The sequence below is a fragment of the Pimephales promelas genome, chromosome 6, assembly GCF_988280905.1.
Source record: "Pimephales promelas chromosome 6, fPimPro1.hap1.1, whole genome shotgun sequence".
Taxonomy (NCBI): Eukaryota; Metazoa; Chordata; class Actinopteri; order Cypriniformes; family Leuciscidae; genus Pimephales; species Pimephales promelas.
The window spans coordinates 7,192,520-7,211,190 of NC_142774.1; the positions used below are offsets into that span (position 1 = coordinate 7,192,520).

General features: G+C 38.0%; 3 protein-coding genes across 3 annotated transcripts; 1 reads left to right on the forward strand and 2 right to left on the reverse strand.

The window, feature by feature from the left end:
* Positions 1-853: 853 nt before the first annotated feature.
* Positions 854-11,572, reverse strand: rcbtb1 (regulator of chromosome condensation (RCC1) and BTB (POZ) domain containing protein 1). The gene is made up of 12 exons (XM_039687871.2): positions 11,414-11,572; positions 10,137-10,337; positions 9,855-10,005; positions 9,511-9,677; positions 7,999-8,157; positions 7,747-7,854; positions 6,891-7,033; positions 5,665-5,855; positions 5,089-5,215; positions 4,837-4,988; positions 2,227-2,357; positions 854-1,994 (listed from the first exon to the last, which is right to left on the reverse strand). The coding sequence occupies exons 2-12, from the start codon at positions 10,260-10,262 to the stop codon at positions 1,854-1,856; spliced, it is 1,596 nt and encodes a 531-aa protein (XP_039543805.1). The 5' UTR covers positions 10,263-10,337; positions 11,414-11,572; the 3' UTR covers positions 854-1,853.
* Positions 11,573-12,984: 1,412 nt separating this feature from the next.
* On the forward strand, positions 12,985-13,722 carry arl11 (ARF like GTPase 11). Its single transcript, XM_039687873.2, has one exon. It carries the CDS (start codon positions 13,158-13,160, stop codon positions 13,686-13,688), a length of 531 nt encoding a protein of 176 aa, XP_039543807.2. The 5' UTR covers positions 12,985-13,157; the 3' UTR covers positions 13,689-13,722.
* Positions 13,723-14,002: 280 nt separating this feature from the next.
* On the reverse strand, positions 14,003-17,879 carry ebpl (EBP like). The gene is made up of 4 exons (XM_039687872.2): positions 17,650-17,879; positions 17,490-17,559; positions 16,564-16,702; positions 14,003-16,414 (listed from the first exon to the last, which is right to left on the reverse strand). Exons 1-4 carry the CDS (start codon positions 17,830-17,832, stop codon positions 16,183-16,185), a joined length of 624 nt encoding a protein of 207 aa, XP_039543806.1. The 5' UTR covers positions 17,833-17,879; the 3' UTR covers positions 14,003-16,182.
* Between the last annotated feature and the right edge of the window lie 792 nt (positions 17,880-18,671).

The following is an 18,671-nucleotide window of genomic DNA, read 5'->3' on the forward strand; positions in this document are numbered from 1 at the left end:
CATTTAATGAAAAATGAAACTACAGGATGCCTTCTAGAATTATAATAGCATCATTTATATCATATTATTAAAATAATAAAATGAAAAAAAAAATATAATTTATCCTAAAAGTAAATAAATGTGTAATTCTAATAATAAATCACTCCAATTAAAACTGTGATGAAATCAACCATAATGTTTTCATATAACACAATCTTAACCCTAAAACCGTATTCTGGACAAATGTGGGCAAAATAGTTTTGATTTATTTTTTAAAAAATACTTCCCTTGATCTGAGAAGTACAAGACTTGGCTACTTTAAAGTTTGCCTGCTGAACACACACTTTTTTTTTGTGACTCAATTCTACAATGTTAAGTGGGTGTAAAAAAAACTCCTTAATCTTGAGTCAAAAATGGGCACCCATAGAAATGAATGAATTTAGTGCATTCTAAAAAAAAAAAAAAAGCCAAAATAAGACACTAGGTGACAGCAAAGTCACTTCATCTTTAGGTTTTAGCTCTAAGATCTTATTGGAATGATATTTTAACGTAGTTAAAAAATAAATAAAATAAAACATAAAAATAAGCATAATTTACATAGAAAATATAGCACTTTTTGAAGTAAATAAATTCAAAATACCCCCAAAATAAAAATAAAAACACCATAAATGAATAGAAAAAACTTTATCGAAGACAGTGATAAAACATTTATAACAAATAAACATTAGGATCACATCTGAGTCTTCTGTGCCCACATTTGTCCACAATTACAGGATTAAGGGCTATAAGTGAATACGGTCTGAGGGCTACGAGATACATCTCCAATAAATAAATATGCTGCCATACATTTAAACACACAAATAAAAAACAAATGCAACTTATAAGAAAAGCTTTATTTACTTTAAAGGTTCAGGTTTTATAACTTACAAGAGAGGCTGTGGCACACATGATGCGCACAGATTAATTTACAAAACTAATGCAAAAACTGTACAGTATGTACATGTGAAAAATAAAAATACAGTTGGTTAATATGTAACAAACAAAATTACCACAGGCATTAGTATTATGTAAGTGTTTCACACCTATAACAAAAGTTGATACAAACCCTCTATAGTGATTGTATACGAGTAGCTCCTGTTTAGGAAACTACTAGTGCAACTATGTATAATACTTTTTATATGTTTAGCAAATCTTAAACATCAGACTGGTTAAGTGCAACAGTCGTTGTTGTAAAATGCTGCTACTGTAATTCACAGCACCAACAGTTTCTAAACTAAGCGATAGCAAACCCAGGTTGCCAAAATTGCTCAAATTAAGCAAAAATAAGCAGAAATTCTTTTGGTCAAATATCATTTACACAAACATGAGTGAGTGTGCAATATCAATAAGGTCTGCTGACTGTGGGACAATATAATGCACATTTACAGATCCCAGCCAGTACAACACAATCCAATACAATAATAATAATACAAAATGAGCAAACTGTAATGCACTGCATCACAGCAAGAAACCAAAAACTAATTAATGAATATTTTCTGTGAAAAAGTATGTTTTTAAGTGGTGCATGTTTAAGTGGAATTATGCCTTTTTTTGGCCCAAACTCATCCTGACTTTATTATGCAAACGCTATTCTCATGAGAGGCACTAGGATTTGTTACTAGTAGCAGGCAACACGTCATTCCCAAAAAGTTGTGCAAAACCTAAATGTGAAATGGTTGTCCATGAGAATGAGACAAGCACAGACATTGACCTCTCGTGCTCAACAGAGGGCGCTGTATCAGTGAGCGTCAGCTGTAACAGCGCCCCCTAGCTGTGAAGAGGACTGACTGCAGTAACAGACGGGTTGTGTGTGTGTGTGTGTGTGGACGTCAGAGTCAGTTTTTGAAGGCTCCACAGTGGCTGGCTCTGCAGATAAACTCCTTCAGCATGTTGCCGTCGATCTGCCAGAACGCAGCTGTCTGCGTGACCTCAGTCAAGTGGTTCACACAGAATTTAAAACAGAACTCCTCTAGATCCTTCATATGAAAGAAAGCATGAATGTTTAATTATGAGGGACTGAACAGGCAAGCAAGAACAATCAATATCACCATCTATGATTATCATTAGCTTACAGTATTGATGTTCTGTATTACCTTATAAAAAAATTGTACTTGCTAAACTAGCAAATCAAATGAGGCCGAGAAGAGCTAATAGTCTGGTAAACCGGGTGCACTAGTACGCCAGGCTTCCAGGATGGTTTTGTTTTACCTCAGCATCATATCTGATGGCAGCAGACAGCAGAGAGAAGGCGTTCTCCACCGTGATGCCTCTCTTTATGATATGCTGGCACAACTTCTTCAGCCTGTTTTCACAGTATGAGGTTGCCAGATCCAGTAACCCTGTGACAGACAGCCAAATCCATTCTTTTTTTTTAATGGCTACAACAAATGCTTTGACCTTTCTGAATTCTGCGTTGTTTTATAACATCCATTGTGAATGGAAGGTTGACTTAAAGGAGAACTCCGGCGAACAATGAACCTTTGGTCTAATAAAACATCGGTACCTAGTCAATCGTTCTCTGAGATTTGTTTTCATGATAATCGAATGTAAAGAGTTTTATCTCTAAAAACTGTTTAGCGTATAATGCTAGTAATGGGGGAATTGACTAAGTAAAAAGAAATCACTAGTTTATACCACTAACAAGGCTCAAAATAGCCCCACACTAACACAGTAACATAATGAGGCTCCATACATGCAAAACGAAGCATTGAGAACTTTGTAAGTGTACGGACCGTTTAATAAGAAGATACTTTATGAAGACAGTTCACTTCGCGTATACAGACAGGAGCCATCTTAAAAAATAGTCTCGATAAGTCAAACCAAGAACGTCGTGCTGAGTGATCAGAACTGTATGAAGTTCAGCGAACTTCTGAACTGTATGAGCGGAGTTCGGGGATCGACTTAGAGACTATTTTTTAAGATGGCTCCTGTCTGTATACACGAAGTGAACTGTCTTCATAAAGTATCTTCTTATTAAACGGTCTGTACACTTACAAAGTTCTCAATGCTTCGTTTTGCATGTATGGAGCCTCATTATGTTACTGTGTTAGTGTGGGGCTATTTTGAGCCTTGTTAGTGGTATAAACTAGCGATTTCTTTTTTCTTAGTCAATGCCCCCAGAACTAGCATTATATGCTAAACAGTTTTTAGAGATAAAACTCTTTACATTCGATTATCATGAAAACAAATCTCAGAGAACGATTTACTAGGTACCGATGTTTTATTAGACCAAAGGTTCATTGTTCGCCGGAGTTCTCCTTTAAGGCCTGTTCACACCAGGACGAATTAACACCTCGTGACTAAACTGAGTGTGCACACCGACACGGTAAACGGCATGAGTAAAAGCGTCATTTTTGTAAAAACGCCTCGGGTTCGTTTTTTTTTTTAGTTTGATGCGCCGCGTCAAAAACTATCCGACCAATGAGATTGGCGCTTTTGCTCACGTGTTTGGAGCTTCTGCAGTTATAGTAAAACACAACCTGGGGGCGCTCAAACACAAAACGGTCTTGCAGAGCACACATACGTAACGGCGAAGAAAATATACGCCGAGTAGCGTCGCCGTCTACATTGCCAGGAAGAAATAAGACGAGGAAAATGCGAGGCAAGATGAATGTAGAGCTGCTGGTCTCGTTGGTGTTAGAACATAAATAACTATATGACAAACGCGACAGCGAGTACAAACATCTTGATAAAGGAGAACTGTTAAGGAGTGGTATTGCAGAGCAAATGGGTGCCATCTAATGTCAGGGAATGAATTTGCATGTTCCCTCGGCTCATCGTCAGCGAAAATCGCGTTGAAAAACGCTGGTGAATAACGTGCGCCGATATTCGCCCTGGTGTGTACTGTCCTTTCCATTCAAATATATTTCATTGTTGCAAGTTAGAGTGCATACAAAATATACAGAAGCACACAGTACTAGATTACTAATACTTAAAGTTGGCATGAAACGATATTTAGCCAAGTGAAATGGCTTTAGGAAAGACACAAATGTAGGGCGGGACTGGATTCATCCTTCGGGAATTGATTGGATCGTGGAAATCCAATTTCTAAATGAATGCCAGTTAGCCGTCAGGACATCTGGATTTCAAAGAAATAATTTTCATGGATAAATCTTTTAGAATAAACACTGCAACATTCTGTAAAAAAAAAATGTAATTGTCAATTTTGATTTAATGGTGACTTAAACATTTTATTGTGGTTTTATTGTTTTTAATAATAAAGAACATAACCAGTTATAATTATTATCATTTATTATTTACAATAATATAAGAACTATTTACAAAAACAATGTTAAATTAATATAAGTTGTGTATTAGTGTTAATCATTTTAAATAACACATCATTAGTTAATATGATTATTTTTATGTACAATGTTATAATCATTTACACAACACATTCATAACAATAGTGCATAATTAGCAGTTATTATTATTGTTGTTGTTGTAAATAATAATTATATTATTATTAAAAAAAATACTATTGCTGCTTCTACTACTACTAATAATAATAATTAAGTATTATTATCTCTACTACTACAAGAATCATTATAAGTCATCATTAATTTACGGCTATATAAAAGGCTAGTGATTTATATTCCAAAAAACAATAGTGTGAACGGAAAGTGGACTGCAACTTGGCAGCAAAAATGGACCAAAGTGAGATGAGTCCACAGTAAGGCCATGTTTTTCCCCCCTGGTTTAGTTTTGGCCCATTTAAAGGGGTGTTCGAAAAATCCCCAAAAAGAGTGGTTATTGGTTTCTTTTACTCATCTATGAGTATTTGCCTGTAAACCAGTGTGAAAATGGAGCAGAACCCACCGATGGCATCCTCAGGAGGAAGATCCACACTGTCAGTGTAGAGGAACTCCAGGAAAGAGCGGTACACTGGGTACGAGAACTGGTCGATCTCAATCACCTCCTTCATATCCTCATTCCAGTGTGACTGAAACATTGATCTGAAGTGCTCACACCTGAAATGAGTCGGAGATTAAAGGATTAAAGAGGAGCAAGTGATCATTAGGCTCTTGAATATACCAATTATTAGTCATGACACTGAAGTGAGGTAATCACCTGATTTTGAGAACAGCTTTATGGACATGGATGTACTTTCCGTCGATGCTGAATTTGAGGTCAGAGGTCTCTGGATTGTCAAACTCTTTTTTAAGAGACTGGGCCACAGTCAGGAAATCATCATGCTCTGATAACAAATACAACACAGTTATGTAACAGCAAACACTGTAGAATCGGTTTGAATGCACATCAGTATGCATGCATTAAAGGGATACTCCACTTTTTTTTGGAAATAGGCTCATTTTAACTCCCTCAGAGTTAAACAGTTGGGTTTTAACGTTTTCGAATCCATTCAGCCGATTTTTTGATATTTAGAAGAATATCAGTAACCAGACTGGTTCTGGTCCCATTGACTTCCATAGTATATATTTTTTCCAACTATGGAAGTCCATGGGACCAGAAACTGTCTGGTTACTGATATTCTTCTAAATATCAGAAAATCGAAAATGGTAAAACCCAACTGTTTAACCCTGAGGGAGTTGTAAAATGAGCCTATTTCCAAAAAAAGTGGAGTATCCCTTTAAGATTCAAACAACAAAGCAGCCAAAGTGATGATGGATGCCGACACAAACTCACCCATGGCAAGCAGCCGCCACATGACAGAGGGCGTGGCGAAGCAGGCGAAGACGTCGTCCGTGCTGGTGAAGTGTGTGAGGTGTGGCAGCACGATGGGCTGTCCGCGGCACTGCCCCCACATGTACACCTGACCGCTCTGGGTCTTCGCTGCAGAGGTGTGTGTGGAGTGACAAGCGGCGATCTCCACAATCCTGGTGCAGGGATTCAGGGAAGAGGTGGAGTCAAAAAGCAGGAAGCAATGGAGAAGGCCAAGGTGGAGGAGAGCAGGGACACGAGGAAGGATACATGCAGGAAGAGAGGGCACAAAGGGGAAAGAACCAAGAGAAGGGCAGAGTCTTATTCTCCCAACATTAGAGATTACTGGGTTGTTAGTGCCATTATTATGCATATTCTGCAAAGTAAAATTAGCAGAGATAACTGCAGTGACCTCACAGCGAGGGTACGAGAGAGCCGATCCTCATACTACACTCAAAACAGGATGACTTTCAGGAAGTTCCCACCAGACCAACAGGAAATCTCCCTGGGATGCAACAATTGGGACCAACAATGGCGCTGACTGAATGCAAATGTCAACATCATGCAGCTTTCACCAACATGAGCTCTTTACTGTGAGCTCTTGAGTGAGTCATCTGCCAGAAGCTAGCTATTTTAACATTTTAAATATAGAGTTGAATGAAGTACTTTCATGATGGATGGATGGATGCACTTTTTGGGATTTCAAAATCAGGAGAGCCATTTAATCCCATTATAAAGCTTGAAAGGATTGCTTGCTTAGCAACATGCTAGGGAAACTCTTCTGAAATTAAAAATAAGCGTGTGTGTGTGTCTGTGTGTGTGTGTGATGTGGAGGAGAAACTATTAGGAGGGAGTTGCTGTTCCAAAATCAGTCATAGGATCCATATTAGGTTAGGATTCAGGCAGATCATTGGATTTAAGAAGTGCTATTTTAGTCTAATTAAATATACTTTTATATTACTTAATAATAATTTAAATTACTTTTTATTTTAGTTGTATTAATTTTGTTTTGCAAGTCCATGGGGTTCATCAACTGTCTGGTTACCAACACTCTTCAAAATATCTTCAGAAATAAATTCATACAAGTACATTTTTGGGTGGACTATCCCTTCAAAAAAAAGGCTATACTGTTTTGGGAGTCAGTGAGTGACCAAGTACTGCAAGTACTGTAGATTGGTAATTAAAAAAAATATATTCCCAAACTCCATTACCTTTCTTTCTCAGTCATGACCTGAACAGGGCTGAGCTGGTTGCTCTTGTTGCCGGTGCCCAGCTGGCCGTAGGTGTTTGCACCCCATGCATACAGCAGGCCCTCATCAGTCAGTGCTAGAGAATGAGCGTAACCTGAGGCAATCTGTCAATGTCACACAGGAACATATTTTACACCCACTTACATTTTTAAAAATCTGTATAATCACATGGGTTGTGCAGAATAACAATGCTTGCTTTATTGTTGCCAATTCTTAGAAAAATCAATAGAAAAAATAGAAAAACATAGAAAAACTTTTTTATGTTTTTGAAAGAAGTATCTTATGCTTGCCAAGGCTGCATTTATTTGATGAAAAATACAGTAAAAACAAAAAATCAAGTAATATTGTGAAATAACATTACAAATTAAAAAAGCCATTTTCTATTTTAATATGAATTTTCAGCATCATTACTCCAGAAGTCATTCTAATATGCTGTTATAGTGCTCAAGATACATTGCTTATAATCAATGTTGAAAACAGTTGTGCTCCTTAAAAAAATGGTTTGCTGGATTTTTTAATGAATAGAAAGTTTGAAGAACAGGATTTTTTTTTTTTTTTTGAAAGATCAATCTTTTGTAATATTATAAATATCTTCACTTAGCCTGGCTAACGTCAGACCATGTCTCATTGGAAACCCAGGCTAGTCTTCACTGAAACTTTTAATCAAATGTATGCAGCATTGTTCAATAAAAGTTATTATTTCATTAAAAAAAACTCTTACTAAACCCAAACGTTTAGTGGTTTGGCTTTAGTAAGAGTGGTTATGACAGTAGTGTATATTACATATACAGCTGACAATCTGTTTAATGGTCCGTACCTGCAGCACACAGAGGCCTTGTAGAGCAATCAGACGACACGGAGTCAGCTGGTTCCCATTGTTCCCCAACCCCAGCTGGCCATTACCATTGTAACCCCAGCCGTAAACCTGAAACACCAACACACATTTCACTAGTAACAAGCAAGCGACATAGCTACAGTGAGATGACACACATGCATACTAAATGTTTTAGGCATCAGGTCGGGTCCTTACACAAACAATGCTATATGAATGGTTAATTTCATCCCTTACCTCACCATTATCCGCCACAGCCATGGATGAAGTCTGTCCACAGGCTATACTAACCATCACTTTGTTCTGCAGGCAGTTGGACACCTTACGAGGTGTGGGCTGGTTGGCAGTGGACCCTGAACCCACCTGACCACAGTTGTTGTAGCCCCATGCAAACACCTAGGACAACTTACAATTAGCAGGGACATTAAATTACAAACATTCATTCATAAAAACGCCAGCTGGCTGTCTATGAACATGGCTGCCAATGTTTTAAAATACATTGGTATAGAAAATACTATTTCATCGTACATCTAAAAGATTTAATGAAGCTAAATATTAATTATTACTAGACAAACACACACTGTTACACCCAAGCTGATCTTGGTAGTTCCACTGAGAACAAAAGCCCTCTCAGCTTAGTGAAAAAGGTCACATGCTCCTCATTACAGCGAGCACGACGAGGCTAAGCGGCTAACAAAACATGGGGAGAGAGAAGAGGGGTTTGTCAAACCCAAATCCATCTAATACCCTTTAATATGTAACCTACATTTTTAACCCAGTGCTTTCTAAAGAGACTGATAAAAGGGAAATTGTTATACGCAAAATAAACCGGAAGGATTTCGCTTGGATTATGGGATTAGCATGTGACACAGAGCAAAGTTAAGATATTCCTATATTCTTAAACTATTTTAGTCAATGCTATTTGATTCCCAGCATGCCACCAGTTTGAGACATGTCTGTGCTTCAATAAGTTGGGCAATAAATCTGGGCATTTCATTGTGTATGTTTATAATGTCTGAAAACATTACATTTTATTTACTGGTATTTCACATTTTTCTAAATGAGCTGGTGCAACTTACAGTTATTTTCCAGAAAGCACTGTAGATAAACTTGTCAACCAACATATACTCATCTTGTGCCACAGATGGGTCACACTGACTAATCGCTATTAGGTTAAATCTGCAGTCTCTTATGAATAAAAAAAAAACATAATAATTATGGTATAAAAAGTCATAATAATGGCATGTTGAAATTAGGAGATAAGTCATTAAAATAAAAAAGTCAAAAATATAAGATAAATTCAATTAAGACAAAAAGTATGAGATAAAAAGTCATAATTATGGCATGTTGAAATTATGAGATAAGTCAAAATTATAAGATAAATTCAATTAAGAAACAAGTATGAGATAAAAAGTCATAATTATAACAAAAAAAATGAATGTAATAATTTTGACTTTCTCTTAATTGACTTAGAAGCTTAATTTCAACCAAGATCTTATCATTTCGACACTATCTAATAATTGTTAGATTCAATTTTTTTACTTTTCTCTCAGAATTATGACTTAGCATCTCATAATTCAAAATGATGCCAAATTATACCTTGGTAAAACTTTAATCACTTGTCTCGATTTCCACTTTTGATGTCATTATGATTTAACAAAGCACTTTTTTTCCCTTATGTGGCAGAAATGGGCTTCCATACTCATGCAGTTCCCAAGCCATTTTGCCAAATGAGTTCCCAAGACTCACCTCACCCTCATGGGTCAGAGCCAAAGAGTGATGGGAACCACAGGCCACCTCAGTCACCCTCTTGTTCTGCAGGTTAGCAGACACCAGAACGGGAGACACACCTTGATTGGTCGTCCCATTGCCCAACTGACTGTATCCATTATGCCCCCATGCATACAACTCCCCCTCTGTAAGGAGACAAGAGGACTTTGAATACGACAAAAGTGTATTCATATGATACCCATTTCTGTGGTTAAATATTTAGATAGAACCATGTTACTTGACAACTTTATTTGGAGACAAGCAAGTCGTTTCACTAGAACTAGATTTAGATATTGAACAGAAGGATTGACACTTGTACTCACCGTCTGTGGCCAGCAGAACATGAGGACCACTGCCATAGCTCAAACTGACCAGCTTCTTTCCACTCAGACTGTCCAGCTTTTTAGGAACGATGGTGCTCTGACTGTCTCCAGTGCCCAGACAGTTACTGCAGTTTACACCTAACACATACACCTGTGCCAGGACATTCAGATTAGTTTTCATATAAAGGTAAAGAAGCCTTTTGCGAACCATACTGAAACGGGTCATGTAAGCTTATACCACCGAGACCCACACAGATACTATCGGTTTCTTCATCAGCTTACTTCGTCACTGTGGGTGATGTAGATGGCCTCATTAGCAGCTGCTCCAAAGATGCATGCCTGTCGAATGGAGGCGAGCTCCTGTGCACTCAAGAGGGTGAAGAGAGGCCACTTGCTCACATCCACCATGGCCAAGTGCAGGGGACAGGCTTTGGAGACGAGAAGACACCTGAAGATACCCGGCAGCTGTGTGTGCCTTTGAAACTGGACACACGTGTTAAATGTCAGGATATAACTGCATCAGAACTAAATTTGAGCTGAAAGATTTTTAACTGAATCAACTTTGTTTATAATTTGCTGAATTTTGCAACAACAATGTTAGTGAATCAAAAGTGAACTGAATCAAGCTGAATAATGATACTATTGTCTTCTGTAAAGCTGGTTATAGCTGAATTAAACCAATTTCATACTTGATGAAATTAACTGAATCAAAAAGGAACTGAATAATGTCAGCAAAGTTCTTCATCATTGATTCTGATATTTTCCTGTTTATTACTGTAAAGCTGCTTTGAAACAATCTGTTGTATTGTATAAGGTGCTACATAATAAAGTAATAAAGGTGGGTTGACTTAGGGAGGTGTTTATTAAAATCCACAACTTAATCACATTTTAGTTTTTAGTTGCTCTTATATAGTTCAGTCACATATGGATTTTTTAACAGTAATATCTTAATACTTATATTATTATTATTATTTTTTTATTAAGATGTATATGTTACACGCAAGAATTCTGTTTTGCTGTTCAATTGCAATGTAATAATTTCTCCATACAGGTTTTGCAAGTCATCCTCCCTGGATCAACCAGAAGTTAATTGCCTTAACAAGGATGACAGCTTCCCACAGCACTAGTAAGTTACTAGTATAGGTCTTATATCACTGTAACACAGCAGTTGTCACACACTTACACAATTTAAGCAAGCACAAAAAAGCTTTTGTGTGTGATACAGTACAGAACTGATGGTTCATAAAGCCTATTTGCCAGTCGCTTTGTCACTGAAACTGCAGCAAAACTCACTAGCTAAGATAACTTACAGCTTTCATTGTCTTACAGCTGATGAGGGATCAGTCACTACCTTGTAGCAAACTGCATTAAAACAAAACAAACAAGTCTATGGTTTAATGTCCATATGAAAAGAATCGGTTCAAACGTATCTTCTTGCAGGCTCGTGTTACTAAAGCTCGGTTAGCCTGACAGCTACGGCAACAACTCTCCATCAGGACATGAGGTGGATTTAGCCTACAGAAAAACGGTTATCATCAAGTCAACGAAGCAAAACCTACCTAATTTCTACAGGACGTCGAGACCATGTAATTAGCGAGTTGTCCGGTCCACTCCAGTTGCTCTAGAAATGCTCTCAGCAGCGCGCCAGCAGGATATGCCCACGGAAGCGCGTTCACGTCAGCGAGGAAACAAACGTGCTTGTTTCCTGATCACGGTTGCTACGGATGCGTGAACGACGGCTCAACTGGCCAATCACTGACTTCTTGTAAATCACTCCTACTCCACTGATTGGCTAGTAAGAGTGGGTAAGAGAGAATGTGGAATACGGATTAAAGGTGTGATATAATGTCCTTTTAACAAGATGTAAAATGAGGTTTGTTTGTGAGTGTGTATGTGAGGTTTTAGCCCAAAATACCCCCCAGATATTTTTACATGATCACTGTGATATTGCCAAGTAAGACATCCTGGATCATCACCATATTTTGTTGATCCTGGAACAATAGTCCTGTCATCCCTACCCCTAACTTTGCCCTAAAATCAGAGAGTAATGAAAAGTTAAAAGTTGGACCGACGTTTAAAGGGTTAGTTCGACCAAAAATGAAAATTTAGTCGTGCGAGAACTGAACTGCAGTAGTTGAAGAAGATCGCAATTCTCGCACATGCGTCGTGGAAATCTCTTGAACTCTCGTCTCAGGCCTACAAGGAAGAAATGGAGTAGTCGAATAAAGTCGTTATTTTTGTTTGTTTTTCGCACAAAAAGTATTCTCGTCACTTGATAAACTTATGGGTGAGCCACTGTAGTCACATGGAATATACATTTTCTTCGATGACTTTCTGGGCTGTCAAGTTTCGATCCCTTAGGAGCCTATGTAGCAGTGATCCAGCTCTCAAATTTAATCAAAAATATCTTAATTTGTATGGGGTTGGTAGCCTACAGCATGGGGGTGAGTAATTAATGACTTAATTTTCATTTTTGGGTGAACTATCCCTTTAAAGTTAGGAAAGTTAGGAAAGTCAAATCATAACATTAATTTCAATATATATTCAATGTATACAGTATGTATGTTGCTAACTGGTAGTCTTTAACCTCCTTGTTAGAGCGCCTCCCTCCCACACCGGAGACCAAGGTTCGAGGGCACACAGAGTGGGGGGAGAAGGACCTTAGGGCTTAAATTGTAGCAATGACCCAGATGGGAGTGATGTTTAAGGGGTTGAGTGTTACAGAAGTCAGCTAGAAAGAGCTGTACATAAACCTCACTCCCCTGATCTTAAGAGGTGCTCTAGAGACTGCAAGATTAAGCCTCCTTGTTAGAGTGTCTGACTCCCACACCGGAGACCGGGATTCGAGGCCCGCACAGAGCAGAGTGAGTAGGACCTATGGGGTTACATACACACATACACATATACATATGTGTGTGTATGTACAGTACATATACACTCTTTAGTTTAAGAGTAGACTTTTCCCTGTTCATTCATTTATTGACTGTACATTCAAGCATAGCAACAGTATCAGTCGTATTATTTACAGTACAGTTTAGTTTCTTGGATTCCCCAAGAAGGTTGGCCCGTATGAAAAGTTGACAAACCTGCTTAAAAATCTTGACCAACTCGTCTGGCAGGATCTCACGCGCTTGGTCCTTAGCAATAATTTCAGCTGCTGTAGTTCAGTGTCGCTTCTACTTTGCATATGATATCACAGGAAAACAGAAGCAGAAGAGAGAAATCGAGGATCCTGGTGCCAGAAGCCATTTTGAAGCTACAGAGATAAGCAAGTTTAAACAGGAACGCGTCTTTCACACCAGGATGGGAGTCTTCAAGTCTAAACAGTTAAAAAAGACTCCTCATGTTGTCCTCATGGGTCTGGATTCAGCTGGAAAATCCACTTTGTTGTACAGACAGCAGAAGGGAGTGCTGATGGACACCTCTCCTACCGTGGGCTTTAATGTTGCAACTGTAGAGCTGAACAAGAAGACCTCACTGACCGTGTGGGACGTTGGGGGACAGGGGACTATGAGGCCCAATTGGAGACACTACCTGGAGGGATGTAAAGTACTGGTGTTTGTGGTGGACAGCAGTGATCATGCCAGGATGGGAGAGGCTAAGAAAGCCCTGAAGAAGATTCTGAGTGATGAGCATTTGAAAGGAGTTCCTCTGATGGTGCTGGCCAACAAAAAAGATCTGCCAAACTCTATGACTATTAGAGACGTGTCGACGTTGCTGGAACTGGATAGTTACACAGATCGGGTTTGGGAGATCCAAGGTTGCAGCGCCATGATGGGACTGGGTCTTCAACAAGCCTTTCTCTCTATAGCTAAACTACTACATAAAGTGTAAGGAAGGTACTATCTCACTATCTAAGGAAAATCTCTTCTTTTTTAAAAAAACTGGAAGCTCAGAACGCAAAGTAAAGAGGTTTGATCATGGCACTATCACACTAAAATCACACCAAGAATGGAGAGGAAAGATGACTTACTGATTTAATGAATGTACTTGTTCACAGTTTTTGTATATCCTCTAAATATTATGGTTTTTTTACTTGTCTTCATGTTCTGCACTGTGTCTATATATATGTGTGTGTGTAATTTAATGCCCTGTTCATGTGTCTCCTGTAGTGCAGATTGTCACAAATGTTGATGAGAATCCTGTGATACTTTACATAATTTTTTAATAATAATAAATAAAATGGGCGCAATTCATAGAAACGAGGCTCTTTTTAAATGCAATTTCATTCTCAAAAGGGGAACCCTTAATGCATTAACTAACATATAAGCACTGTATTTCATTTGTTTACACTAGATAATTCAAATTAAACATTGCTAGTTCATGCCAACTAAATTAAATATTAACAGGTACAACATTTGGTTTTATTAATGTATTAGTAAATGATTAATTAACATCTTAGGTATGTTCAGACATGTTAACTGATGTAAAAAACAATGATCTATAAAACTGATCTATAAAATAATGAAATTGCATTATTATTTACACATGAAGCAGTAGTGAAATTGCAATGCCTAAATTGTATGAAGTTAGTATCTGAAATTACAAAGATAAAGTAATTCCTTAAACTTATTTCTTGGTCAGACCTGTATATGGTCAAAATACAGCAGGAAAATAATTATGCTGCCATAACTTGGCAAGAAAACAGCTCAATACCACAATCTGTGTAAAAAGAAACATAATTCACCCTTATATTAAGGAGAAGCAAACAAGTGTGATGAAACAAACGGGCATAACTTTTTATAGTCATTTGGAATCAATTTGTGGTTTCCATCATACTGGATAAGGACATGTTTGGTAAGGAGGATTAGCAGGGAAACATGGCCCTAGAAAGGTGTAAAAGAGCTACTGCGACATAAGGGATTCAGTTTTAGATTGTCATAGACAGGAATCCAGATAGCACAACCAAAAGTATGCTATGAGTCAGTAGTTTGTGTGAGCTTCCTTTGTGTCTTTACCACTGCAATTATGCAAAGATAACGAGCGTTCCTTTGTGTACCCAATAAACGTGTATAATACTCAAACTGCATCACACCACCCAGTTCATACATCTCATTCTATTGAGTTTAAGATGCTTATCATAACTGCAATAATACTGTAAATATGGCAGCATGTAGCAATTATCAGGGCCAAACACTAAGAACACAAGTCATGCCAAAGAAAACGGTTTCGTCTTTTCAACACGATATTCATAACTTTTTCACAGTCTGAAGATGATCTGACTCGAATTTGGTGAAAACCGGCCAAATGTTCGGACAAAAATCGGACAATTGTGACAAATGGTTTAGGAGTTTGAAAAAGTACGTTTTTAAAGAAAGTTTTTCAAGAAAATCAAAACAAATAACAGGAAGCCAAGGCTGACAATGGCAAGATTGGTGTCCATGTTCTCAGTATGACCCAAGGGATCCATTAAGACCAGTTTCACACCAATAATCTAACTTATTCAAAAGTTATTATCCTATTTGGAAATTTCATTGTATCTTTTGACCACAAGGTGCTGCTGGCCAGAAACTTTTTGAGTACTGTCAATGGTATGGTATGGCATGGTACCGAAGACACATACCAATTTTCGTAACGATATGCCAATGCGTTCGTAAAATACAGAATTTTACGAAAAATTCAAGATGGCCGATATGGGAAATTGGGTATCATATGACTCGACACGCTGCTCCGAATCTAAAGAGAACTTTTGTGAATTTTGGGCACACTGTTCAGAAGTTATAAAACCAAAAAAAGCTATTTCGTATCTCCTGACTACTAGGTGGCACTTCACCGAAACTGTGCAGGTTGCCTCAGGTCAAGGTTATAATAATAACCCCAAATTTGGTCAGAATAAGCTAGAGTCATGTTCATTTCTACGGGCACTTCGCCGAATTTGTTCATGCGCTATTCAGGAATGGTTTGACAAATCAACCTGAATTACATAACCTTTTGTTGCTATTGTCTAAAGATGATCTGAATAATCAATGTCTTCAGGATTACTTTCTTTTTTAGTGTTGGAGCCAAACTCTGCAGGACAGCGGCTCTCTAGGACCGAACTTGCCGACCCCTGGAAAAGTAGGCTTTTCGGAAAATTCAAAATGACGGAAATTTTTTTGTGATGGAAAATGACATCATAGGGTGCAATCGAATCGTCTTGAGATCCCAAATGCTATGGTGACAGTTCAGACAGTCCTCTATCTGTGTGCCAAATTTCACAACTTTCCCACAATCATATCTATGGGCTGCCATAGACTTCCAGAGCAGAAGGAAGAAGATTACATTAAAGATAGAATAGGTGCAACATTAAAGATTACAATGGGTGCTTAGCCATGCACTTGCTCTAATTTTATCTGTTCTTCTTCTTTGGATACTGATGCATTCTTCTTAAATCCCTCCATGACTGCCAGAGGAGGAGTCCAGGCACCAGCACCCAGATCCCATTGAAAAACACCAGGTAGACCCACAGGTACAGCCAGTTGCTGGTGTTCAGGTTAGGGCTTCCGATTATCCAATCTGGACAGAAGGTCATCCAGCCCCCGTACAACTCACACACACATAGCGTGATCTGCACAAAGTGCCTGGTTCAAAATAAATAAATTTATGAATTTAAGAATAGGTTGTTGATTTAAGACAAAACATTGCTCTATCACAATTAGGTAAATTCTCATTTAGACTTAATGGACCTCACATGGATTGGATTTACATTAAAACAAATGACTGTGCTTACCTGTAGTGTTTGTCTTTAATGATGGCATAGACCAGAAGCAGGGCCAAAGAACCATCTAAAACCACTGTCAGAAGTTCTAGAGATACTATAGTCGGGTCTGAGTATAACCAGCGCTCATCTGCCTTGCCATATTCTTTCCCTGTTGAGTATTTTAAAGGGTTAGTTCACCCAAAAATGAAATTTCTGTCAGTAATTACTCGCCCTCATGTTGTTCCAACCCAATAAGAATTTCATTCATATTTGGAAAAAAAATAAGATATTTTTTATGAAATCTGAGAGCTGTCTCACTCCTCCATAGGCTGCTTGCCTGGTAATTGCATCAGTGTTTCTCTCATTATATTAATAAAAGTGCCTTGAAAGGGATTCTCATTGCAGAAAGGGAAATAAAGATCACCCAATTAGAAGATCACTCTGCTCTTTTTTAAGAGATGCCTCTTGGGTACCGATAATATTCCAATTAAAGAAGATATCTTATCTTCGTATCTCTACATGTAAAAATCTATTTTTTACATCTTTTCCCCTTTTTTTGGAGAAAACGCGAAGAAAATGTAATCTATAGCTGCAAAGAGACTTACCTCTGAGGGAATATTACTTGCCAAAGGGGAATTTAATAATACTTTCTCAATAATCCAACCTCTGTTAAACTAAAGTCAAAATAGTTTCATAATTTCTGAATTGATTTATTTCATAGAATCTCTTATGTTCAGTCAGTGAATGAATGTACTTTGAACATTGCACTAATTTTGCTAAACATAATACAAACACCGCTAGATGTCGTACTAATCTATTCGTCTAAAATCAAACTCTTCTTCTTCCACCTGACTAAACCCAAGTTAACGGCTCTACAACTGAGCAAACAGTTTAATCAGCGCGAATCACCTGTTATTTTCCTTTAGGTGATTAGTGTTGCAACACAGCATACTCACATAGTTCTGCCAACAGATTGTCAGAAGTTGCTACATTTCCAACAAGTGACATGTAGACGAAGGGTCCCTCCTGCACGGTGAAACAGACAAGAGGCGAGCGGGGAGTTACAGGCAGGGTTAACGAAAGCGTTCTTGTATGCAATGCACCTTTTATACTTACCAGAGTAAAATGAACTATTGCGTCGTAAAATAACCACACGAGGACCCACCGATCAACAGCTGAACATTTATTCCCCCATTTTTGTGCGAAAGCAAACCCGACAGCAAATTGGGCCACACACGCGAGTAGAGAATAAACCGTTACTTTGGTGAAAAGTACGGGTTCTTCAACGGCTTCAGCCATTATGTACACTTGATTGTACAGTAAGGGTCGAGTCAGACAGACTCAGTGCACTTTTGGATAAGTTGAATGACATCTCGACTCCGCCCATCCCGGTGGAGATTGGCTCGCGCAGAACTCACTCCACTTCATTCCGTCCACGTCACCCAACAGAACATGTTTTGGCGCCAATTTGCCATGTGTGTTATTTCACTGTGTAATCTTTTCGCCATTACTTATTTGTTATATTCAACGTACTTGTAAAATATCGCACTTAAAACAGCCTGAAAATGTTTATAGTGTCATGGCGTCAGTTTGTAGACCAACGCAGACATTTAATGAACCATGAATGCCATTTGGAAAATCACATGGACATATTTTCAACTTATGATTAAAAATACACATTTTATTCTACATTTTAAATGTACGCTTTTAACTAACTTTTAAAAAAAGTAGGTTGGGAGCAAGTTGCTCCATACTGACTACAATGCTTGTCTGATCCATCATGGGTATAAACTATCATACTTGTGGTAATTGTAGTTCTTAAAGGAGTAGTTCACTTTTGCAGATAATTTACTCACCCCTATGTCATCCAGGATATCCATGTCATTCATTCTTTCTTCAGTCGAAAACAAATTAAGGTTTTTGATTAAAACATTCCAGCATTTTTCTCCATATAATAGACATCATTGGGAACCAAACGGTTCAAGGTCAAAAAGACACTTTCAGTGCAAACGGTTCAAAGGGCTTTAAACGATTCCAGACGATGAATAAGGGTCTTATCAAGCAAAACAATCACTCATTTTAAAAATAAATAACAAAGTTTGAGTTTTATAAGCTCAAATGGTTACCTTGCTCTGTTC